Genomic DNA, 25,834 nt, shown 5'->3' with positions numbered 1-25,834 from the left:
TGAAGACGCGCTCTCGCCTCTCGCGTCCCCTCAGCGTCTTCTGGGCGTCCGTGCTGTCGCGTCGCGGTTCTCCACGCGAGCGGGTCGAGTCCTGTTTAAATGTGTGTGTAAGCGGACAGTGCTGGAATCAGGAGCCGAGGGACATCATCATGTCGTGGGCACTGGAGGGATTTCTCTGAAAGCTGCTTTTGATTATGGAGTTCAACACCTCATCCGTATTTGAGCAGCACAAAGGTAAAGCACTGCACACACACACACACGCACGCACGAGCTGATAACAAGAAGGTGTTGCCATGGTAATGCTTATCAGCGGGGTTTGCCGTAGCCCATCATTTGTTTGTCTTGCCATCTGTTTGTGTGTAGGTATAACCCACCAGAATGAAGAATACTAGTGACTATGATTATGTTGATTAGTAAAACATTAGGTCAATATTCAAAATATGAAATATAGTGGGGCTAGCCTATATACCCCTGAGTTTTCTGTTGTATTCTGATGAGGTCTCTGTCAGCAGATCCTCCTTTGCAATATACCCAACAAGCTCCCTTGACAATATAAGCTCAAAGGAACATGATTGGATTTCTCTGTGGTTGTTAAAGCCGTAATGATTTCTCAGTATATTTCATATGATCAACGTTGTCTCCACAACTTCTTGGGATTCTCCAGTTGACAACAGTAAGATTACTGATTACTAAAAGCTTAATAAATACAATTTTATTTGGGAAGGATTTGGAGAGAAATGTTTGAATTCATATTGAGATTTCTCACTTTTGATTCCAGGAAACCAGAAAAAGATCTCCGGTCTATTTAATCTTATTGGTTTTTAGAAGAAACATATGAGAGAAATGAATTCTTTTAAATAGTAAAGTCCATAGCATCAAACACCTGCTTCTCTCGATCTGGTGATTAATTAGGAGTGGAAATATAATTATAGCGTATGTTGATTCATCTGAAGCTGTGACAACTTCCCCTTATTCTTCTGTAACTCAGTCCTGAAATGTTCAAGCACAAATGTGTCTGTACATCGCATTTTATTTACACCCGACAGATGTTGTTGAGTGATCCGTTTGATCCGTTTCCCTCTCAGAAGCTGCGGAGGAGGTTGATCTGAATGTGGTGTACCAGGCGGCAGCGAACGGAGACGTCAACACACTGACCGCCACCATCAGAGAAGACCCCTCCATCCTCGAGTGCTGCGACGGGGAAGGTGTTCTCTCACACCACACACTGCACTTCTTTCATACACTCAAGATAACTTTCATATTAGTTCTACCCTTGTGAAAAGATGCACACTTAAAGGAGTAGTTCACTTAAAAAAAAAAACTTTTGCTGATAATTTACTCACCCCCATGTCATCCAAGATAATAATAATAATTAACTTTATTTTATATAGCACCTTTAAAAGCAGCTTCTCAAAGCACTGTACATAAAATCATAATTCACCAGAATAGACAACTGTCACTCATAGATTTCAGATGTGTTCATGGAACAGTTAACAGATTACACTGTGAGGAACACAGTCTGCGATTTGAAGTATAACTGGTTAAAAGATCAGATAAGTATTGCGTAGCCAAGCAAGCTGTGTACAACCTTGAATGTCAGCATCATGATCTTAAAATCCATACGGAACCTTACCGGGAGCCAATGTAAGGACTTCAGAACTGGCGTAATGTGGTCATATTTCCTGCTTCCAGACAGGATCTGGGCGGCAGAGTTCTGAACACATTGCAATTATATGTCTTTCTTTCTTCAGTCGAAAAGAAATTAAGGTTTTTGATTAAAACATTCCAGCATTTTTCTCCATATAATGGACTTCAATGGGAACCAAACGGTTCAAGGTCCAAAAGACAGTTTCAGTGCAAACTGTTCAAAGGGATTTAAACGATTCCAGACGATGAATAAGGGTCTTGTCAAGCGAAACAATCGCGCACTTAATAAAAAAATATGTTCTTAAAAAAAAAACATCACATTACGTTCGCAGTTAGGTACTGTATATATTTTATAGTCTATTATTACAGTAATAAGTTCTCTTTAAAAGGTATGATGAAGTGTACTTTTTTCACACGGGTTGATGCATCACTGTTCTGAAACTAAAGACTATGGTATTTCAGATGGAAGTGGACCATTGTGATTGTTATTAGTGGTGTTTGACAAGGCAACTATCATGTTGCTCATAGTTAGGGTCACCCATTTGAACAAAAGCCTTTGTATCAAACTTTGACGCATAATTTGTTAACTCTGCTCATATGACATACGTCAAATTATGTAGAATGTTGAGGAGAGCTGTGCCTTGCATTTGTGCAATATTTAGAAACATATACGTGATTGAAGGTGGGATGTTTTGCTGTGCCAAGCAACCACCAGCTGGCAGCCACCCACAAGCCTAATTAGGAAAAAATATTTCATGAGAGCATTCATCACTCAGAATTTGAAAAACTCTGATCATTGCCATACAATCAATCACACATATTTCTGTGACAGAAATAATCCATCATCATAAACAGATTAGAGTAGGGCTAACCTTTGTTGAAGTTTTAATGAGAACTGCTGTTAAGGTCTTTGTTTGTTGACGACAGGCTCCACGCCGCTGATGCATGCTGTGTCTGGGAGACAGGTGGATACGGTCAAACTGCTGCTGAAGATGGGAGCTTCTATTAATACACAAGACGCCTGTGGACGGACCTCCCTCTCTCTAGCCACATACCTTGTATGTAAACACTTCCTTTTACAAAGTTTTAATTTTGTTTTTAGGCTCTGCTAGAATATGTTCTCATGATTGAATGTTAAAAAAAAAACATTATTTTCCCCATGTCTGACATCGTTGCAGCTCCTCTTTCCCAGTCTGTTTGTAACACTCTGGGATGTGTTTCCCGAAAAGCGTCGTTATCCAAATATGTTTCGTCGTTATCAGCATAGTTCAACGAGTCTGTGTGTCCCAAAACTATAGCTCTAACGAATATTCGCAAGCAGCATCTCACAGTTGTGTGTTTGGAACTGCAAATCTCGATCTGTGGTTAGAAGCATAGTTTCTTGTTTGCATGACATGTGGACTCATTAAATCCTTATTTTGAGTAAAATAAGCAAGCTGATATTCAGTACAATCTACATCTTTTATTTCCAAATACATAAAAATGCCATTTACGTCTTTTAGTTTGTCAAGAGATTTAAAGCTGTGTTTTTGAAGACTGCGCATGTGCGAACATGCTCTAGTAGATAAGAACGAGCCTATGATTGAATCTGTAAATAACTGTGAAAAATTGGAAATAGTCTTCAGATGGCATATCCATAATTAGCAAAAATATAATAGCATATTAGCTCATAATATCATAGCATACATAATTAGCATATCCACAATAGCAAAAATATAGTATTAATTAAATCTCAAACAGATTTGTTAAAGTCCCCCTGTAGTCAATAATTTTACCCCTTAAAACTCAAATTTGATCACCAAAATGACATATTTAAAAGTTTTTCCTTGAAAAAAATGTCTTCATGTCTTAAAAAAGCTTGAATGCTCGGTTCTATGAATATGCAAATAAGCCCCACCTTCACTCTCTCACAGCAGCTCAAAGATCCACCTGTTGACGATCACAGGTTGATCTGATTGGTTATAAGGTAGCTTTTGACGCCAGCGATTTCAAACTGTGTTTTTGAGACACTTTGGTTCACTGCAGTTTTAGGGAGGAAATAGTCAGCAATGCTGTCGACTAATGAATTTACACATGGTTTGTCTAAAAGCATATTTAAAAACACCACACAGACATAATAACAACATTAAAACCGTCTCAGGATACGACTGTAACCATATTTCCCTGAGACAGGGAACGTGACGATGCGTCAGTGACGCTGCTGGAACGCCTCTGCGTGAATGCGTCTGAGCACTTGTGTCAACTAGTCCAATAGCGTCCACGTCACGACCAGGAACGCATAAAAGTACACCCGGAATCGCCCCTCGTCAGCTTCAACAGAAAGTCGAAGCCGTCGATCTCAGCGATGAAGGAGGTATGGCAAAGTGACGCATCGTCTCGTTCCCTATCTCAGGGAACTATGGTTACAGTGGTAACCTGAGACGTTGCCTTTCGGGAACTCGCGATGCGTCAATGACGTTGTGGGAATGAGAATGCCCGAACGCCATACATCCGAGAACCTGTCTGTTACGATATGAAGACATAAGAATTCTAGACCCAACATCCAAGTCATAAAATCTGACAAACGTAAGTGGTAAGGACCAGCCAGCTGAGTCACACACCTCCTGAATAGATACCCCTGAGAGTAAGGCTTTAGAAGCCACCATACCCCTAGTAAAGTGGGCTCTGATAGATAAAGGAGAAGGATGGCCCAGAACCTCATATGCAAGAGAGATAGCCTCGACTATCCACTTGCTAACTGTCGGTTTAGATGCAGGAATGTCCTTCTTGTGCGGACCAAAGCACACAAAGAACTGGTCAGAATTTCTCCAACGTGAGGCTTTGTGAACATAGGTATCCAGTGCTCTGACTGGACACATGAGGTTCAGTTTCTCCTGGTCTGAATCTTGAAAGGAGGAGGACAGAACGCCTGCAGAAGGATAGGCCTAGGTATGTTGGTTGGAACCTTAGGAACGTGACCTCATTTGGGATAGAGGAAAACCTTAGCCGTACCGGGCGCAAACTCAAGACATGAAGAAGGCACAAACAGAGCCTGGAGGTCTCCTACTCTTTTCAGAGAGGAAATAGCTAGAAGGAACACAGTTTTGAGGGTCAGAAATTTATCTGAGACAGACTCAAGAGGCTTGAACGGAGAGACAGATAGACCTTCTAGAACAACAGCCAGATCCCAGGATGGGATTCTGGAACGAACTGCAGGCCTCAGGGTACCACGGAGGAAATGAATAATAAGAGGATCTTTCCCAACAGATGAACCCCCAGAGGGAGCATGGTAGGCAGCGATAGCTGCAACATAAACCTTCAGAGTAGAAGGGGATAACCCTGACGAGAAACGGTCTTGGAGGAACTCATATATTGAACCAATGGTGCAATTAGCTGTAAAAACTCTCCATTTCAGGGCATAAAGTCTCCTCGTGGATGGAGCTCTGGAGCTTAAAATGGTCTCTACAGCCTTGGTTGAGAGCCCAGTTTCTATGAGTCGGGCCCCCACAGAGGCCAGACCCACAGTTTGAGTGCTTCTGGGCGAGAATGGAGAATATCTCCTCCCGCCTGACAAAGAAGGTCCCTCCTAACCGGCAGCTCCAAGGGAGGACCGTCTAGAAGGGAAATTAGGTTTGAGAATCAAATTCGGCTTGGCCAGAACGGAGCTACTAACAAGTCACTCGCTGCATTCTGGCGGATCTTCTCCAGAACTCCCGGGAGCAGAGCAAACGGGGGAAAAGCGTACAACCGTAGCCTCGGCCACATCTGTACCAATGCGTCCAGCCCCAGCGGGGTTTGTTGTATGAGGGAAAACCACAGTGGACAGTGCGTCATATCCTGAGACACGAACAGATCCACCTGAGCCTGGCCATAAACCTCCCATATGTGCTCCACCACCTTGGTGTGGAGCCTCCATTCCTCAGCCCCTGTCTCGACAGGATGTCTGCTCCAACATTCTGATGTCCCGGCAATGATGTTTTCGTCAGTGACGATAACGAAATGATTTTGTTGACGCACTTTTTTATGACGATAACGCAACAATGACAAGCTAAAAATGGCTCTAAGGTGACTAAAACATGACTTGACGTTTTCGAGTTTTCGTTGATGACGAGTCCGAACGAAAATGATTATGTAAGTCTGACGTTCACAATGCAAGTGATTTCTGCCTGTTTTGCGAAATCTGTCTGTATTGAGCTAAAAAAGCTGCCTATTCCTATCCTTGTTTTGGGTACGCCCAGCACCCGGCTGCTACGCGTGCACCATATTCCACACAACAACAACACAGTTTTTATCGTAGTTTTTGTACCAAGTCAAGTCAATGGAGTCGGACAAAAACTACGATAAAACCTGTTGGAAAGCATATTTTGCAGTGATTTTTGTGTGAGCATGTCAGTGAACATCCCTGAACACTCGGTGAGTTTCACGTCTTTGTAAACTAAAGTTTAATGCGTTTTATGAATGATTGTTTTAGGTGGGGGGTGCTAACACACAAACCTAAAATTCTCGGCATAGCAGCATTTTTCCACGCAGGCCGAACAGCATTTGTCCACGAACGCAGACCCCCCTGGTAATTTATATAGGAGACCACCGTCTGTGCAAACAAGCATGTGAGGTCTACTCAGGTCTACCAGGGAATGTCTCAAAGCATTGAAGACGGCCATCATCTCCAGGCAGTTTATGTGCCACGAAAGATGATGACTCGCCCAGAGACATTGAGCTGAGCGACCTTCCATAACCTCTCCCACTGCATGACACTGCATGCTCCGCTACCAAACAAATGACACATAGCTCGTGTGTATCCCCACCCGTAAGGAAACGAGGGCAAGGAGGAACACACTGCTTGAACACTTGTTTGGATGCCATTTCATATAATATTGACTTCTTGTATAACTGCTTGTATAACTGCTGCTGAGGCACAGAAGCTGACACGGGGCGATTCCGGATGTGCTTTTATCCTTTCCTGGTCATGGCATCACCCGCCCGTGATGCTCATTCTCGCCATCGGACTAGTTGACACAAGTGTTCAGACGCATTCACGCAAGGGGCGTTCCCACAGTGTCATTGACGCATCGCGAGTTCCCTCGAAAGGGAACTGGATAAATATTCTGAATGTTCTGATCCAATCTGACTTCTGACCTGTAATGCTGCCTGAATCATAATCATACACTGTTCGTTCGTTGGTCAGAAGAGAACTGGCCCCTGACTGAGCCTGGGTTCTCCCAAGGTTTTTTCCCCATTCTGTCACTGATGGAGTTTTTCTATGGATTTTGTTCTTTGCCACTGTTGCCTTGGCTTTTGGCTTGCTTAGCTGGGGACATTTAATATTCAACAATATTATTGATCTGCCTTACTTAAGGTGGATGATGGCGCAATTTTCCTCTAGAAACAAACTTTGTTGTATTTTTTCATGTTATCACTGTAAAGCTGCTTTGATACAATCTGTATTGTACAATCTGTACTTTATTATAAATAAAGGTGACTTGACTCGAAAAATTCACATTTCTGCCTTGTTTGTGTGCGCTGTTGTCAGTGAATTGTGAGCTGTCATGTACAAAGTTGCAGTGACCTTCATTTCTTTGACTGAATGAAATGGTTGCTTATTGTTGTGTATGACCTTTAATGTAATCTGTTGTGGTTTTTAACTTCTGCAGGGTTGGCTGGAAGGCTGTGTGTGTTTGCTTCGGAACGGGGCAAAGCAGAACATTCCCGATAAGAACGGACGTTTGCCAATTCATGCTGCTACTGCTGAAACTGACTTCAGGTAACAAGGAAAATAAATAGAAGTTGTTATTGCAAATAAGTTAATAAAACAAGAGGTAGTGAGGAGTACAGTAAAATTACTTTCTGTGCTTTTGAAAAGATGACGAGATTGTAATTACTAAACAGGAGGAAATCAAATACAGAAAAATTTGATTCTTACACTAAAACCTCTTTTTATACTTTATGTTCTTGTTATAAACATCCATCAGTTGATAACGTACTGGAAATAATGAGTTAAGATATTAAGATATGTTGCTAAAATGTCAACATGAAACCAAAAATTCATTTTCTTAATGTACATTCCTTGATTCATCAGTGCATGTTATTCTGAAAAAAAGGTGAAAAAAAATGTGTTTTTATTTATTTATTTATTTATTTATTTGTTTATTTCGAGCAATATACAGTTACACATGACAAGGCAATGCGCAGCATTTTGGTTAATCTGTACAAGCCTTTAAATTCATAATATTTACATCGACTTTAACCAAACCTAAATCTATTGCTCGAAACGGAGTGGATAGAAGTCAAACTTATTTGAACCCACCCCGGTTTTCTTCAAAATAATAATAATTGTCACGATCATGTTGTGTTGAGGTTCATTGTCATGTTCTGTTTATAGTTTTCACTTCAATTCTTGTTAATGGTTGGTTGTCATGGTTTCTGATAAGTTCACACCTGTTCCTGGTTCCGTTGATTTTGTTCTGTACTGTTAATATTTAATGTGGTCTTGGTGTTCTATTAAAAGTAGTCTTCATTCTACGACACATCTTTTTTTGGATTGTAAACTACATCGTAAGAATAGTGTGCTCTGCCTCTGAAAAGAATGCTTGATTTCACCAATCACTTTTAATTTTCAACCCCTCCCAAAAACCATCCAAATACAAACCCAATTCCATAAAAATTGGGACACTGTACAAATTGTGAATAAAAACAGAATGCAATGATGTGGAAGTTTCAAATTTCAATATTATATTTAGAATACAACATAGATGACATATCAAATGTTTAAATTGAGAAAATGCATAATTTTAAGGTAAAAATAAGTTGATTTTAAATTTCATGGCATCAACACATCTCAAAAAAGTTGGGACAAGGCCATTTTTACCACTGTGTGGCATCCCCTCTTCTTTTAATAACAGTCTGCAAACGTCTGGGGACTGAGGAGACAAGTTGCTCAAGTTTAGGAATAGGAATGTTGTCCCATTCTTGTCTAATAAAGGCTTCTAGCTGCTCAACTGTCTTAGGTCTTCTTTGTTGCATCTTCCTCTTTATGATGCGCCAAATGTTTTCTATGGGTGAAAGATCTGGACTGCAGGCTGGCCATTTCAGTACCCGGATCCTTCTTCTACGCAGCCATGATGTTTTAATTGATGCAGTATGTGGTTTGGCATTGTCTTGTTGGAAAATACAAGGTCTTCCCTGAAAGACACGATGTCTGGATGGGAGCCTATGTTGTTCTAGAACTTGGATATACCTTTCAGCATTGATGGTGCCTTTCCAGATGTGTAAGCTGCCCATGCCACACGCACTCATGCAACCCCATACCATCAGAGATGCAGGCTTCTGAACTGAGCGCTGATAACAACTTGGGTTGTCCTTGTCCTCTTTAGTCCGGATGACATGGCGTCCCAGTTTTCCAAAAAGAACTTCAAATTTTGATTCGTCTGACTACAGAACAGTTTTCCACTTTGCTAGAGTCCACTTTAAATGAGCCTTGGCCCAGAGAAAACGCCTGCGCTTCTGGTTCCCATTTAGATATGGCTTCTTTTTTGACCTATAGAGTTTTAGCCGGCAACGATGAATGGCACGGTGGATTGTGTTCACTGACAATGTTTTCTGGAAGTATTCTTGAGCCCATGTTGTGATTTCCATTACAGTAGCATTCCTGTGTGTGATGCAGTGCCGTCTAAGGGCCCGAAGATCACGGGCATTCAGTATGGGTTTCCGGCCTTGACCCTTATGCACAGAGATTGTTCCAGATTCTCTGAATCTTTGGATGATATTATGCACTGTAGATGATGATAACTTCAAACTCTTTGCAATTTTTCTCTGAGAAACTCCTTTCTGATATTGCTCCACTATTTTTTGCCTCAGCATTGGGGGAATTGGTGATCCTCTGCCCATCTTGACTTCTGAGAGACACTGCCACTCTGAAAGGCTCTTTTTATACCCAATCATGTTGCCAATTGACCTAATAAGTTGCAAATTGGTCCTCCAGCTGTTCCTTATATGTACATTTAACTTTTCTGGCCTCTTATTGCTACCTGTCCCAACTTTTTTGGAATTTGTAGCTCTCATGAAATCCAAAAGGAGCCAATATTTGGCATGGCAATTCAAAATGTCTCACTTTCAACATTTGATATGTCATTTATATTCTATTTTGAATAAAATATAAGTTTATGAGATTTCTAAATTATTCCATTCTTTTTTTACTCAAAATTTGTACAGTGTCCCAACTTTTTTGGAATCGGGTTTTGTAATTTTCTGACTTAGAAAATCAAGACCTACATTTTTTTTCATTGATTATCTTGTTCGCATTCTATGATGGAATTAAAATGGCGTATATGGCATTTACGGAGTTATAAACATGCTTTGTTTGTTTGTTTGTTGAAGGCTCATGGCTGTGCTGCTACAGCAGTCAACACTGTGTGAAATCAATCATCAAGACAATGAGGTGAGTCACAGAACTTGTAGTGTACTTCAAATCTTAAAAATATATATTATTTAAAAAGAAAACTAATTGCAGGAAATATACTTTAATTAAATAAAAATACCAACACTTTTTTTTAAACTTAATTAAGAACACATTTAACCCTCTGGTGTCCCTATTGTGGCAGTCAAAAAGGGCTTTTTTTATTTCAAAGAAATGAATGTATTCAATTTTAATTCAATAATGATTTTTAATTTAATATTTGGTATTTTTAGGGGATTTTATGGTACTAAATGGTATTTATGCAGTAGTTATACACCATTTATGACCACGTTCTGAGCATTGATCTGCAAATTAAATTTCCAACTTAAACTGTCAAACCGGTAAAGTACACTTTGGGCTTTGAGGCTGGTCTCTTTTAAAGTCAACATATTGGCTGAAGCGGCACTGTTCAGACCTATTGGTGTATGATATTAAAGTACCGCAAGAGCCTTTAGAGAATAGATGGCTCTGTTTGCTTTTAAATCCCTCTTGTGGTACTTTGGTGCCATACAACAATCGGTTGTTGAACCGTTGTTGAAACTGGCGGTTGGGTGGGACATTTCCCAAACACTCTGGAATAGGTTTGTTCAAGGCAAACACACCTATTTTCATAAAGGCAAAAAATCTTAACGTCTATAATAGGCTTCTATTTCTTTATTTTGATTTTGATTGGCCCATTTGTTCAAAAAGTTTAATCGGGATCAGAATGATCTGAATTTGGAAATTGTGCTATCCAGGATCAGATAATCCATTTAACTTTTGTGCCGATATTTCAAAGCAAATTTGGATTGGATCACCTTGATCCAGATACACACTTACATATTTCAATACTTTTCAGAAAAGTGATGAAAAAACCCCACTCTAAATGAGGATTATTTTTTGGTGCCAAAATCTCTTTTTCACTTTACAGTTAGGCTACTGAAAGGCTATCTAGCCTAATGTCTATTTCTAATTTATTACTTCAACAGTTAATATACGTATATATATATATATATATATATATATATATATATATATATATATATTACATGATACAAATGTTGTAGTTTTTGACCAGTTTTAAGTTTTATACAATTTTTGTTCCTGAAATCCACCCTCCTGCTGGGATCAGTATAATCCTGTTATTGTTGTTGTTGTTGTCGTTGTTTTTTGGATCAAATGTATCCCGATCTTACTAAAAAGTTTTGAACAACACAAACTGATGATTTGATCCAGATCAAAACCAAGATTGGATTTAGTGATCTAATCTGATGTTCAGCAATGTAGAATTTTCAAGATTTGATCCAATCTGATCAGATTCATTTTGAACAACTGATGCTCCATTTGCTATTATAAATGAACAGCCAAGAGCACTTGTGTAACCCGTGTAACGCTCTGATTGTTGTTTGGCAGGGAATGACAGCTCTTCACTGGGCTTCTTTCCACAACCGCCCAGAGCATGTGCAGGCCCTGCTGCAGAAAGGAGCCGACCCCACACTCGTGGACAAAGACTTTAAAACAGCGCTCCACTGGGCTGTGCAGGTACAAATCATTAACATAACATTGTAATGGTATATTATAGAAAACTAATTCATACTCTATATCTATATTTATACATAATTATAAATGATTTATAATTGTAATATCAGAAAAAGGTAGAAAAATGTAATGTTTCATCATGCAATTTAATACTATTTATGTCTTAAATTCATTGTAAACATTGTTTTATATGTACATTTTATATGTGCAAGTTGATTATTAATTTATTAATGTCTCATTGTTTTATAACTATGTGGCAGAGTGGCAGCCAGTTAATGTGTTCCCTCATTCTTGACCATAATCTGGGCTCCTCTGTGATCAATTATGATGATGAGAATGGGAAGACCTGCGTTCACATCGCCGCCGCAGCGGGATTCAGCGACATCATCTATGAACTGTCACGAATTCCTGAGACCAACTTGCAAGCTTTAGACGTGGATGAACGGTAGAGTAAACCATAAACTGTATGTTGTGTGATATGTGAATGGAGAGTCACATTAGTTTTTAGGCATGTCTGCGTTCAAGTGCTTTCTTGCTTACCATAGGAACAACTAAGACAAAACTCGGTTTTGCTAGCAAAAGAATTTTTGCCATTGGTTTGGACTGGAGGACATCATTTCACTTTTATTTGTAATGGGGCAGAATGAAACTTTGTGTTTGCATTGTAGCAGAAATTTGATTAAAATGTCAAAATTCTTAAATGGGAAATAGTATGCCCTTTTTCAGTTCATTTCATTTCAGTTTATTTCTAAAGAACATTTAATAACAGCAACAAGGCTGACCAGATTGCTGTACAATACAAAATAAAAAGACTATAAGAGAACAGATAAATCAAGACAAATGTATTAAAAGCCAACAAAAAGAGGTGTGTTTTAAGACTAGATTTGAACGCAAAAGTCTGCTAGACAGGGAAGGTTGTACGTGGACTTGGCTCCACATCGGCACCTAGCCACACGACATCGAATTTCACACACTTTTGCGTCACCATATGCATGTAGATTTCCCACCCATACCGCTTGTCTAAACGCACCAATGCCACTTTGCGTTTTCTCTTCAGATTGTTTCCGTGTAAACATAGCCTTAGACATATGCACTCACATAAAGGATTAATAGGAACACCTGTTCAATTTGTCATTAATGCAATTATCTAATCAACCAATCACATGGCAATCAACCAATCTGAGGCCTGCAGTTCCTACCAGAATTCCAGCTTGGTATCTGGCTCTTGTTCTAGAAGGTCTCTCTGCCGGTCCCTTTGAGCCTTTTGATACTGTTTCAGAAAAATTTCTTACCCTCAAAACTGTGTTCCTATGAGCCATTTCCTCACTGAAAAGAGTAGTAGATCTCTAGGCCCTGTCGGTATCTCCTTCACGCCTTGAGTTTGCACGCAGGATGGTCAAAGCGTTCCTCTGTCCGAAACCCAGTTACATTCCTAAGGTTCCAACCATTGCACCATGGCCTATAGTACTGCAAGCGTTCTGTCCTTCTCCCCTCAAGGATTTAGACCAGGAGAAACTGAACCTCATCTGTCCAGTCAGAGCACTGGATACTTATGCCCACAGATCTGCCCAGTGGAGAAAGTCTGATCAATTACTGGTATGCTTTGGGCCCCCTAAGAAAGGCCTTCCTGCATCCAAGTAGACGATTAGCAAGTGGATAGTCAAGGTTATCTCTCTTAAACAGGAGGTTTTGTGTCAGCCTTCACCTTTGGCCACTAGAGCCCATTCTTCTATGGGTGTGGCAGCCTCCAAGGCCCTAAACTGGGGTGTCCATTCAAGAAGTTTGTGATGTGGCTGGCCGGTCTTCACCGCGTACGTTGTCAGATTTTATGACTTAGACATGGATAACCCAGGGTCTAGAGTTCTCATGTCATGATGGCGGGTTGAATGTGGCATTCGGGCATTCTCGTTCCCAAAGCGCCATTGACACATCGCAAGTTTCCTCAAAAGCGAACATCTCAGGTTACAACTGTAACCTCAACCTGTGATCGACTTGCTTCAGCGTTAGAAGATAACCAGATAACCGGTTCTAACCAGATGTGCTTTTATCTTTTCCTGGTTGTGACATTACCCACCTGTGATGTTCACTCTCGCCATTGGACTAGTTGATACGTGCTTCAGACACAATCACGCAGGGGCGTTTCCAAAGTGTCATCGACGCATTGTCTCGATTTGGGTTACAATCATAACTTACAGGCATGATTTCTGTTTTTGTGTCAGGACCCCTCTCCACTGGGCCGCCGCAGCAGGTAAAGATGACTGTGTGCAGGTTTTGTTGGAGCTGGGAGTGGAGCCCAACCCTCGAGATATTAACGAGAATACGCCACTCACATACGCCATGTACTGTGGACATACTGCATGCATCAAGCTCCTCTCCACTGAAAACAGGTTTGTCATTTGTTTTATTTGTATTAAAATTGTGTTCTATTTTGTTGGCAATCAAAAAAAAAAACGTTGAGTACATACTGAAATATCTGTGACTTTTTAAAGGAACCCCCCCCCCCCCCCCCATTAGCACCAATAACCGCTGTAGTTTCACACAGCTGTTGAGGAATTTTGGGAAAACTATTTAGCAAAACTTCCCCCAATAGTTTATTGAAAAGTTAGGCAAAAGCGCACAGAAGACAGATCCCCAGACGGAGATTAGCGGAGAGGAATGGTATTCTGAGAAACAACTGAGGGTCGAGAGCCAAGATAATAGTACATTAAGACATCAAGTCACATCAAGAGAATGGCAGAGTATCATAAACAGGGAGAGCACTCTGAATATAGGGCAGAGATGGAGAGCGAGAGCAGGGCAAGACAGATGATGGCTCCCACCGCACAAGGCATAATGGTATCAGGAAGTGGGAGAGAGCATCTGGATTGGTATTTTTGCAGCCGGACGATAAGACAACACATGTAAAAGTGTCCATGAATCCTGCCTCAAATTTAGTCTTTTGGCTAACCTGATGTATTTGAGGTTCCTGATTGGTCCACACCACAGATGGGACCACAGACCCTTCCAACTAGTGCCACCACTCACCCAGAGCCAGGCAAAAGCCTACACTATATTTCCATTTTGTGGGGGGTGGGGCTGTCAAAATGTCTGAAAAGCTCAATTTGAATTTCTTTCTTAACTATTAGCAAAATTTGAATTATACTCGATTCTGAAGGCAATACTAATACTGAAAGGCAGTCCTATGTCCACTAGAGGGTGCAAGCGAGCGCATTAAGCAAATGTAAACATGATGTAATGTAAAATAATGTAAAATAAAATGTAATTTCTGGAATGTGCATGAAAGAAAAATTAGGTAACGAAGTGCATAAAACTGTGTAAGTGCATCAGTAACCTGAGAAAACACACTTCAACACACAGTGTATTGTACTACATGAACACAAAATAGCAAACTGATATTCACAAACAATCCACTTCCACATCAAAAACACCAGACGCTCAACTTGATCTGAGCTGAGCGTTTTTTGATCTGAGCTGAGCGTCAAAGTGCTGAGCGTTTTTTGTTGACAATGTTTCCAGCTGATGAAAACACATGCTCTGCTCTAACCTATGTGGCAGGTATGGTCAAGTACATCATTGCCAGATTTTACCGCATAATTTTTCCTCCACCTGAGACGATTTTCGTCAGTAGGAAGCCTTTTTTGCTGACTTAAATTGTTTTAATTAACAACGCAGCTGCACTGCATTGTACTGGATAAGCTGACATAAACCACTTCAGTAAAGTCCTCATCATATCTCGTGCTTCTTGACACACCAAAAATCTGCAAGCAAAAATTTTGCTTTTTTAATTTTTTTAATATTAAAAATTTGAATTTTGACAGCCTTAGTGGGGAGAAGTAGGGGCGTCAGTGACCTTACCATCCTCAGGGAACCTCTGGCAAAAACCTGATCATGGGTGCTCAAGGCTTATTGATGCACGAGTGGAGTGACGGCTAGCCCATCTGGTCCGATCAAACAGAAGAGTTACTGTAGCCCGAATTGCCGAAAAACTTAATGCTACCAATGATAGAAAGGAATCAGAAAAACACAGACCGGTTGTTGTTGTGATGCAGGGTCCACTGCCGAAAGCACCTACAATGGGTATGTGAGCACCAGAACTGGACCATGGGAGCAACGGAAGAAGGTTACCTGGTCTGATCATGTTTTCTTTTAGATCAGGTGGATGGCCAGGTGTGTACACATTTCACCAGGGGAGAGATGCACTATGGGAAGAAGGCAGGTCGGTGGAGCCAGTGTTATGCCCTAGAGATAAACATGTTACTTTGACCACCTAAAGATTGTTGTAGACCATGTACACCGCTTTATGGCAATGGTGTTCCATGATGACTGTGGCCTCTTTTAGCAGGATAAGGATAAAAATAGAAACATTGTTGGGGGTCAAATGATTTGAGGAATGTGGCAAAGAGTTCATAGTGTTGCCTTGGCCTCCAAATTCCCCAGATCTCAATGCGCTTTAGTATCTATGAGATTTTCTGAATCCATAAATAGAAATAGGTGGCAGAAACCACAGAAGAACGTGTTCAGAGTCCATGCCTCGACACATCCGAGCTCTTACACAATATTACACTGGTGGATTTAATGTTGTGCCTGATCAGTGTTTGATGATACTTAAATATATGATAGAAGGGTGGAAATAGACATATCGTCATGCGTGGATTGCCTCTTGAGTGACTGTGACAGTTTATACAGTAGGTCATCATTTTCACTGACACTTCATTAAAAATGTAACAAAAATGTAAGTTAAAGCATGTTTCCATGAAATGCTTCCTTCCCAGTCAAATGATATAGTGCAGTCAACAATTTTTGGTTTGTTTATTTCTCATGCAATATGTAGCATAAAATAAGACATATGCAACTAAAAGTGACATGTGAAGGCAATTTGTCCTCTGCAGTAAAACCATCCAAGTTAGTGCACATACTGTACGAGTAGTGAATGGTGAACACACACACACACTGCAAACCATACTTTGTTCTTGAATCAGTCAGATGTAAAATGCAGGATGAGTTTCATAAGTATTTATAAACTAAACTAAAGATGGCCATATTTTTTCACAGGTCTGACTCAAGCAGGCCAATGCATGCCCAAAACAGTGACTCTTCTATGCGCAAGGAGGGAAAATTTCGCATGCTAAATCACATCTTCTGCAAGAAGAAGAAAGAACTGCATCCTTCTCAGCAGATAGACTTGAGTCAAGAATGCCAGCTCAGAGAAGAGACGTCTGAGGTCGACGACATCATTACAATGTTTGATTGTGTTGTCGAACCGTTAGCCAGAGATGAGAGTGAAAACAGCTCTACTGTCAGAAAGCGAAATAATGAGTCTGAGAAAGCCCACCTCATTGAGGACACATCCAGCAAAGACTTCCTAAGTCTCCCACCCATACGCACACAGAGTCTTCCTCCAATTACTCTCGGTAAGTCTTTGCTGGCAGACTCTCAGGCTTTGGCCCACAGGACCGGTGGAGGTCACGTGGTTGGACATTTAGCGCACAGGTCGCAGAAGAGCAAAAGCGAGCATGACCTGTTTGATGGTAAACATAAAGATGAAAAAGCTGTGGGACTTGCATGGAAGACCGAATCCAGTCAGATACTGACTCACAAAGCCTGGATCTCAACTCCATCTGAACGACTGCTTGACAAGCTCCTGCAGGGAACTTCGAGTCCTTTAGATGTGCTGTGCTCAAATCACTCACCATACATACAAAGAAATGACCACGGTAAGGTATTCCATATTGGTAGGTAGATGATTCTTCAATTGACTCTTCGCTAAGCCCCGCCCTCCCTAGTTACTGTTGCTACGCCTGTCAAGCTTTCACGGCTGGCCCATTTATTATCCACAAGTTTCCTACGCCCCATGAGGCCTTGCGTCAAAAGTGGGCGCGACTTCCGGTTGGAAGTAAACAAAGCGCGATTTGACATGCTTGACACTCGTTCATTCAACAGTTGACAGTCATTCAAGTTATAGCGATCCAAACTAGCTAACGATGTGGGAACACAACCTCAACGAAATTAAAAAGGGTGAAATAACAGTACCTTTACCCTCCGCAGTAGTTGATTGGGAGTATTATAATAACATTATTAATTATCAATACTCATCAAGGCATGGTGACAGACAGTTGTGCGAGCTGACAAACAATTAAAAAAAAATACACACTTAGTCATTGTGCTTTGGAGTTTATTCAAAATTATAAGTGAATGTGCTGCTTGAATACATTAACTGGCACATTTGGTATTCTTGTCAACACAGGCTTTGATCCTGAGTTTAGCTGTAACATCAGTAGCGAACAGCCAATCACATGCTGATAGAGTTTATAGAATATTAAGAATTTAAACAAATGTACACAGGAAGATTCGTCGTCTTTTGGGAGGTGATGGAAACTACAGTCGTTGGCAGGATCACTCTGATTTCGTTTTCAGTTTATGTTCAAAACAATCACGTTTAAGCCACTGAACTAGTTTAATCCGGTTATACATACAACCGCGAACAGCACATGTTGCTCCGTAACACCATCTCTCATAAAGATTTGCGTCTTTAAATAGTAAAATAATTCTCCGAAAAACAGCTAGCCTCTTCGCTAACTAACACACAAAATACCATTGGAATGCTACTTCCGCCGCCTCACCGGAAGTTTCACACACTTTATTTTTTACAGGAGCGCCCCTCGGAAACTTGTGGATAGTGTGGATGCACCCGGTGTCAGACATTTCAATGAGATAATTAGTAATTTTCGGCGAACAAGTGAAATATCTGAGAGAGCAAGACAAAAGAGACTACAGTATGCATTCGAGGGATATATTCACATTTTATGCAACCGATTAGAGAAGAATTTCTTAAAAATTGAAGTTAAAGCCTAACGTTATAGTCCCAGCGCAAGCAGCAGCGCCTCATACGCTGACCGTTCAAATGGGAAACACAAATTGAGGAACAGCTATGTTCATACACAGCAGGGTATGTGAAAATAATCTTAATAATTATAAATCAAACAGTTTATCAATAAATCTTGTGGAATAACACTAATACCGGGAGAGCCACGATCGGATTGGGTTAAGTTACTTAGTAAGGGATAACGTTAGGACGTCGATTAACAAAATGCTGAAATATATTTTAAAGAATGTCAGTGAGCCTTGTCTTGTCTCTTTAATCGTCTTATTTTACGTTATCATTATGACCAAAGAACCGTCAATATTTCCAAGACATAACGTTAGATGTTTTTGTTAAGCATGTCGACATTTACCAGTAACGCTAGTTGTGAATGGGTCTCTAAACACATTGAGTCACATAAACGCTAGATCACGCCAATCATTTCTCCCCTTGGCTTTTAGATTTTCTGGAAGGAAAACAATTCCTCTCCCGTGTCCAAACTTTTAGTATACCGGTATCAGATTTGCACAATAGGTGTTTCTCAATGTCAAGGATACTTCCTTGGCAGGATGGGTCCTTCCAAGTCATTTCCCAGACAGCAAACTGACATTGAATCAACGTGGAAACGACGTCTCTCATGACATTGAAACAACGTTGATTTGCTCATCGAATTAACGTTGAACCAACGTCAGACGCGGCATTCTTCAAAGCTAAATGAAATCGAAAATTGGTTTGCTTTCATAACGTTGAAACAACGCGTTGATTTCAGGTTGATTTTCCGTTAGTTTTGAAAGAATGACGCGTCTGACGTTGGTTCAACGTTAATTCGATGAGCAAAACAATGTCAAATCAACGTTGTTTCGATGTCATATTTCCACGTTGATTCAATGTCAGTTTGCTATCTGGGTTCCTTCAGAGGTTAGGCAAGGGTCCTCTTTAGCATTCGGAGAACACGTAAATGGAACAGGCTAGCAAGTGCACGTCATTGCGTCATTACATCAGTGAAAGGTCCGCTTCGGCACTGCAAAAATCATAGTGCTGGTGTAGGCCTACTGCACTGTTTAAATACACTTGACAGTACTTATTTTGTCTTGTCAGTCCTCCTCATAGAAATAAATAAATAAAGTATAAGGGATAATCATGTATAACCAGGCGGTTGTTATAGTGGATACAACCCCGCAAACTCTAAAGCAGAGGGATCTTGATTGAATCAGCCTGAAGGGGTTGTATTCGCTGTAACAACCGCCTCGCTATACATTTTCCCACTTATAACACGGCTACCTACACAAAATATTGATTTAAAAAGGAGTTTATTCATTCAAAAACGATTATATTACCGGAGTAAACAGAACTACGTCCATAGCAACATGATCTAGCTGTTAAAACACATGCAATGGTAAAATATGTGACCAACAAAAAAGGCTATAACGTTAGCCTATATGAAGTAAAAATCAAAAAGTTCATCACCAGTAAAAGGGAACAGCTTTAAATCCCCTCAGCAAATTTGAGCCGATATGTTAAATAGTTTAACAAACATTAAATAAATGGCTAAACTGAAATTTTACCGCATATTGCCGTTATCACTCCGACTCCGCTAACGGTCGACATTTTTTTTTTTTTGAACAAGATAGCAAAGCTGCGCATTGGATTGTGAGTGATTTAAGAGCGCGAAGGCTACACATATGCATCCTTTCTGTGTATGGGATATTTTCCGAACGAAGGACTGAAATTCTGAGGATCCTCGACATTGGAACAATCCTTCGACGGACGTCGATGACGTAGCATCCTCGAAATTCCAGCTTCCGAGGATCCTTCCTTGACATTGAGAAACGCCTAATGTTTCCCTCGTTCGAAAGCTTGCCAGACCTCCCGCGCATAGTTACGGTTGCTAAGACATGATTGGCCAGTGGCGGTTTTCGGTCGTGGCTTAGCGAAGGGTCAATTAGGTGAACATTTTTTGACTCTTTTCGTTAATTTTAAAAAAGCTGCTTTAGTCAGACCTTTCCTAATTTGGGCTTGCCTTGCCCCTTACCTGTCCCATACTTTTAAAGAGTACTTATTACGTATTATGTATGAACTTCACGTACTTGAGACTGTAAATTTATTATTACTTCTATTGTCTTTACCTTTATAAGGATTTATGGTAATCTAAAATATGTTTAAATATATTTGCGCATGCTTTATCACGTTGCCAGATCACATTGCCAGCAGTACATTTACATTTATTCATTTAGCTGATGCTTTTATCCAAAGCGACTTACACTTGCTATATATGTCAGAGGTCGCACGCCTCTGGAGCAATATAGGGGTTAAGTGTCTTGCTCAGGGACACATTGGTGTCTCACAGTGGATTCGAACTTGGGTCTCTCACACCAAAGGCATGTGTCTTATCCACTTCGCTTTATCGTATGAAACATTCTTTTACTAAGTTTTCATTTTCAAGATTTCAAGTAGTTTTATGTCCCTGATTGAAGAAACACCCAGATATAAATTAGTGAATTGGTCAATAAAATGTACACTTCCAACATTTCTTCAGTTTTTTGTCTGTGTGTTTCTCCTTTAAACAGCTCAAAATCATCTTTTCCCTCTGAGGGTTAGAGAAACTGCTCTCACACGAAACAGTCTTGCTCCCATCCGTGACCACTGCACTCACAGATGTAAGTCTAATCTTTACGTGCTAATGTCATATTTCCATGGTTCATGCAATACCCAGTTCATGATGCTAAAGAAAAGCATAATTATTAGATGCATTTTTATTGGTTTGTTCAGAAATCTACAGTAGATAGACACATAATTGCACACAAAAAGTCTCTGTGTAAAATGTAAAAGATTTGTGACAACAAACAATTTTGAAGTAAAAAAGTAAACAGCCAATTAAAATCTGGTAAAATCACTCAGAATAAAACATACATTATTCTTCTCTAAGGAGCTTAGGGTTGACAATATCTTCGTCATTGAGCCAGGGGAGGCAGAAGGCGGTCTGTATATGAAGAGTTCAGATGCAAAAGCCTCTAAATGCCATTTGAAATTTTCTTCTTTAATGATGATTTTTTATCAAACTTGTATATTTAAGTTCAGTAATTTCACTTAAATAACAATTAATAGGTAATTATCATTGCCATTTAAGTGAAATCACTGAACTTAAATATAGACGAATCCGGCGAAACTACCGGAAGTAAGCGGGCGCCATTACTGAGCTGTTGCTGGGTAGCGTTGCGCCATTGCCTTCTATTGTTTTAGTTGCAACTTGCGTCCACTGGAATAAACAGCTCGCGATTTACGACTGTCACTAACGTTACAACGTTAGCCCTTGTATAATGTCGAGTGGGTAAACAGTTTCCGTTATAAATTGTTTTAATGGTGGCAGTAAAATTTCAATTTTGAAGAAAAAACATTGTGAATACCCCAGGTCGACTGCTGTCTGGAGCCGTACGGTTTACACAGATTTCCTGGGCGAGTACAAGACGCGGACATTCGCGTATAATAACAATTATTTAATGACATAAGTAAAAAAATATAATAAATGTGTGATATAGTGATCAGCAAAATCTCCTCTCTTGTTATTTTTTCTATTCAATTTACATGCTATGGTCATTAAATGGCTTTCCTGAGCTGAATGTAACGTTATGTGACATAATTGTTCTCCTGCTGTTATATTGACCTCTTTCCATGGTTTAAAAACAGTAGTTGGTCGATATTATGTATACTTTCTAGCTGTAACGTTACCTTACCCTTGCCCGTTGCAATGTAAAAATGAGATAAATAATGGACACAAATGAAAAACATGAAATTGTTTATTTGATTTCATTTATTTATTTATTTATTGTTGCCAAATGGACAGATCTTTTTTTAGTTTCCTCGGTAGCAAACGTTAGCCTAGCTAGCTTGCCAAGCTATTTTCATAAATAATCTGTAAGATCGTTTGTACCTTCATCTGTGACTGGAGGCCAATGTCTAACATCATCAACCCAACAAGTCTGCCTGGCTGTAGCTGTCATCAAGGGTGCGTTATCACCTTATCTCCGAGGTTTGTTTACATACCGGTGCATATGTCTATGCCGGTGTAACAGCTCAGTAATGGCGTCGCCACAAGATGGCAGCCTACACAAGAACGCTCGTCGGATTCGTCTATACAAGCTTGATAAAAATTATCATTCTAGAAGAAAATTTTAGAGGCTTTTGCATCTGAACTCTTCATATTTTTCCTATTGTATATATATATTATACCGACAAAAACACATTCAAAATCAATTGGACCAATTTTAGGGGTAGAATGCTGAGAACACAAGTTTGAGCACACATAAGTGACCACTCCACCTCCTCTTGACCCTCAATCAATCCTGTATTTCAACATTATTATTAGATATGGCACTATGTAACCATGTTTCAGTGACTGTAATGATATCAGGTTTATTGTGACTTGCCCAGGCTCTTAGAAGATCTATTTTAGACATAAGGCTTCTAATATTTAAATGAATTATTTTAAGACCTTTATAGGATTTAAAAGTCATCATTATTATTATTAAAGCTTACCATCAGCAATAATAGGGTTAAGTGGTGGAAAACGTTGCGAGCACACTGTACATTTAAAGACAAACATAACACAGAACAGAGACAAAACATAAAAAACCAAGCATGTATGTACTGTAAAAAATTCAATTTTGTGATGGTGTAGATCCAGACTACTCTCATAAACATATCAATGCATTAAAGATCAAATCCTTATTTATTTACCTTTAATTGTGACAGATAGGCAAAAGTCTACTTTACACATTTACGACAGCAAAAACTGTATACTGCAAACAAAACAAGATATGTTGTGTGTTCTAGCTCAAGCACACCTGGTGACACTAATGAAGCCCTTGATTAGTTGAATCAGGTGTGCTTGAGACTGTTTTGCAGATGTGTGTTGTTGTGAGGGATTGTATTCAGGTGGTGAATAATTTGAGACTGCCGAAGTTAAATGTTGCATTTTCAGTTGAATTTAGGGGAATTCACTTGAAACATTTGTTGTGTTGAGCTATTTAAATTATTTTTTGTTTGATTTGTTCATTGCGAACAGCTGAATGTCTGTACATTTTGCCTGTAAACCAGATTTGCAATGGGGTTGAAGAATTTCGATTACAACTGTATATTGGAACCAATCATATGATACACCTGGTATTTTTGCTGAACATGAGCATTTTTCACATCTTCGGTTTAACAAACCCAGCTTTCATGTCGTCCACAGTTTCTTTACCACCTGACCAGGTCTCGCAGGGAGTGAAGAAGTCCAAATCCTCTCTAGGAGCGAGTCTGGCTGTACTTCCACCCCCGTTTGCATCCAAACTGCACCGATCCGGCATTGCGCAAAGCCAGTCGCTCGGCTCCTTCCCAACTCCGCTGACAGGAGAACCTTTACGCAACATTCAAGTTCTTCCAGCCATTCCTCCGCAGAGAAAACGCAGCCCATCTCCTCTTGCAACCCAGAGGCTACAGAATCATTCTGAGAGCAGAAACTGATGAAAATCTGCCTGACTTGAATGGCCAATTATACACTGTAATACTGTTCAACTTTTCATGGGTCATCTGGATTCATTTCAATCATGAAGACACTGAAGAATCACTGTTTGATAAAATGACTTAACAGGCTATTTTTTCATACAATTTTACAACTATGATCTTTTTCTATGGTATGCATATCGTTGAACTTTTAACTCTAACATTTAAACATGCTTTAAGCTTATTGTTTATTGTTCTTATTAATAAAGGAAATTGTTGAACTATCGAATAGCAATAACTTAGTAAATAATACACTGCCCAGCCAAAAGATGAAAGTCGCTGTTTGCATTTAAATATGCAAATGCCTAAGAGTCTATGATTGGATTATTTTTGCAGTGATTATTATGTTTCTAGCATGATTGCCAACAACCTAATTGATGGGCAACCATCTACTGTATTTAACCCAAGGGGGTAATCCATCGACCGGAAGTTGAAGCCTCGCGGGAGCTGACATCTTGTAGCAGAACTTCACTTACGTTAGCATTCCCATTGACTCCCATTCATTTTGGCGTCACTTTGATGGCGAATAACGTTACATCTGAGGCGTTTGAAGACCCCATTTGACCTTTATTTATTTATAAAGAAACACGACAATGTGTAAAATGCTCCATTACCTTGTAACGTGTGTTATGGCCCTTTAGAAGCAGTTTTTGTGAAAGTAGGCAAACGGTTGCGTCATACCCACGCGACTCTCTGTCGCACAGTAGAGAGATTACCGTATGGACATGAGAAGAAGCTCGCGCGCAATCGGGAAAACGTGGAGGCAAAATGACAAAATAATTAATCAGAATATCTAGCAAAGGTGTCTCCTTCTCCTAGCTCATGGACAGCTCCTATTCACACTCTCCACCTCTGCATGTTTCGGAAGGGAATGATTCAGATTTCTCATGCCACAGCACTAGAAGACAGACGGGTTGCTCACGTCACATCTACGTCGTCAAACTCTGTTTGAGTCTGCGTGTCAGGGACGGAAGTGCTAAAAAATTGCCAAAAACGGGCGTCAATCGTGTCAATGGAGTTTCAACGAGATCGCTCTGTCCATTTCTTATACTGTCTATGATTTAACCATCATTTGTTTTTGTGTTTTTCTAACCAAACAACAATGCACCTTATGATTAGCCTGGTTAAAACCAGACCATTCTCAGTTGTAACTGAGATATGGTCTGGCAAAGCGTCATAGACGAATCATTTCCAGAGGGGTGTCACCAGCGGACGTCGCGGGTTGACCTAAAACCAACAAGACCGATGAAGGAGATGGCGTATGCAGAGCGGCGGCTGGCGGAGAAACATCTCTGAGTGTTGTTCTTTGCTCGGTTTTTAACAAAAAGGACGCGTTCAAATCGCTTAAAAAAGACGCGAGCTGATTCGAATGAGTGATGTTCGACGGCGGCATCCATCTTTGTAATGTAGGCTACAAAATCTGCTTAAAAATCCCAGCACTGTCGTCATCGTGTAAAGCCCGCGCCAACGTTTCTGATTGGTGCCGCAATTTCTGCGGACTGGAAATGGGTTTGAATGAGCTTTTTGCCAGACTAACTTTCAGAGCAAATCTAAATTTGCCAGAAGTTGTCTGGGTTTTCCCTGGCTACCTTTTGATGGAAATAAGATCACAATATCTATTTCCATCAAGAGGTGCATCAATGTTTGGTAAAGATCTTGTATTGACAGTGCTAGAGTCCAGTACTCTGTAAAGCCTCCTCCAGCACATCCCAAAGACTCAATTAATTTAAGATCTGGACTCAGACTCACATCAAAGTGTTTAAGGAAGGGTAGGCAATTTTCGGAGCCACTCCAAAGGGCACGCCTCCTAAAAAAACACATGTACACTCACACAGCAG

At 40.2% G+C, this 25,834-nt stretch overlaps 1 protein-coding gene across 1 annotated transcript; it reads left to right on the top strand.

Annotated features, from left to right (window-relative positions):
- ankrd55 (ankyrin repeat domain 55) lies at nt 1-24,220 on the top strand. Its single transcript, XM_039675786.2, has 11 exons — nt 1-234; nt 1,086-1,205; nt 2,575-2,705; nt 7,278-7,387; nt 10,000-10,060; nt 11,471-11,599; nt 11,857-12,041; nt 13,816-13,983; nt 16,649-17,310; nt 21,023-21,112; nt 23,686-24,220. The coding sequence occupies exons 1-11, from the start codon at nt 195-197 to the stop codon at nt 23,955-23,957; spliced, it is 1,968 nt and encodes a 655-aa protein (XP_039531720.1). The 5' UTR covers nt 1-194; the 3' UTR covers nt 23,958-24,220.
- Nucleotides 24,221-25,834: the final 1,614 nt, after the last annotated feature.

This window comes from Pimephales promelas, chromosome 23 (genome assembly GCF_988280905.1).
Source record: "Pimephales promelas chromosome 23, fPimPro1.hap1.1, whole genome shotgun sequence".
NCBI classification, from domain to species: Eukaryota; Metazoa; Chordata; class Actinopteri; order Cypriniformes; family Leuciscidae; genus Pimephales; species Pimephales promelas.
The sequence above is the reverse complement of the archived record's forward strand: the minus strand, read 5'-3'. Positions and strand labels throughout refer to the sequence as shown.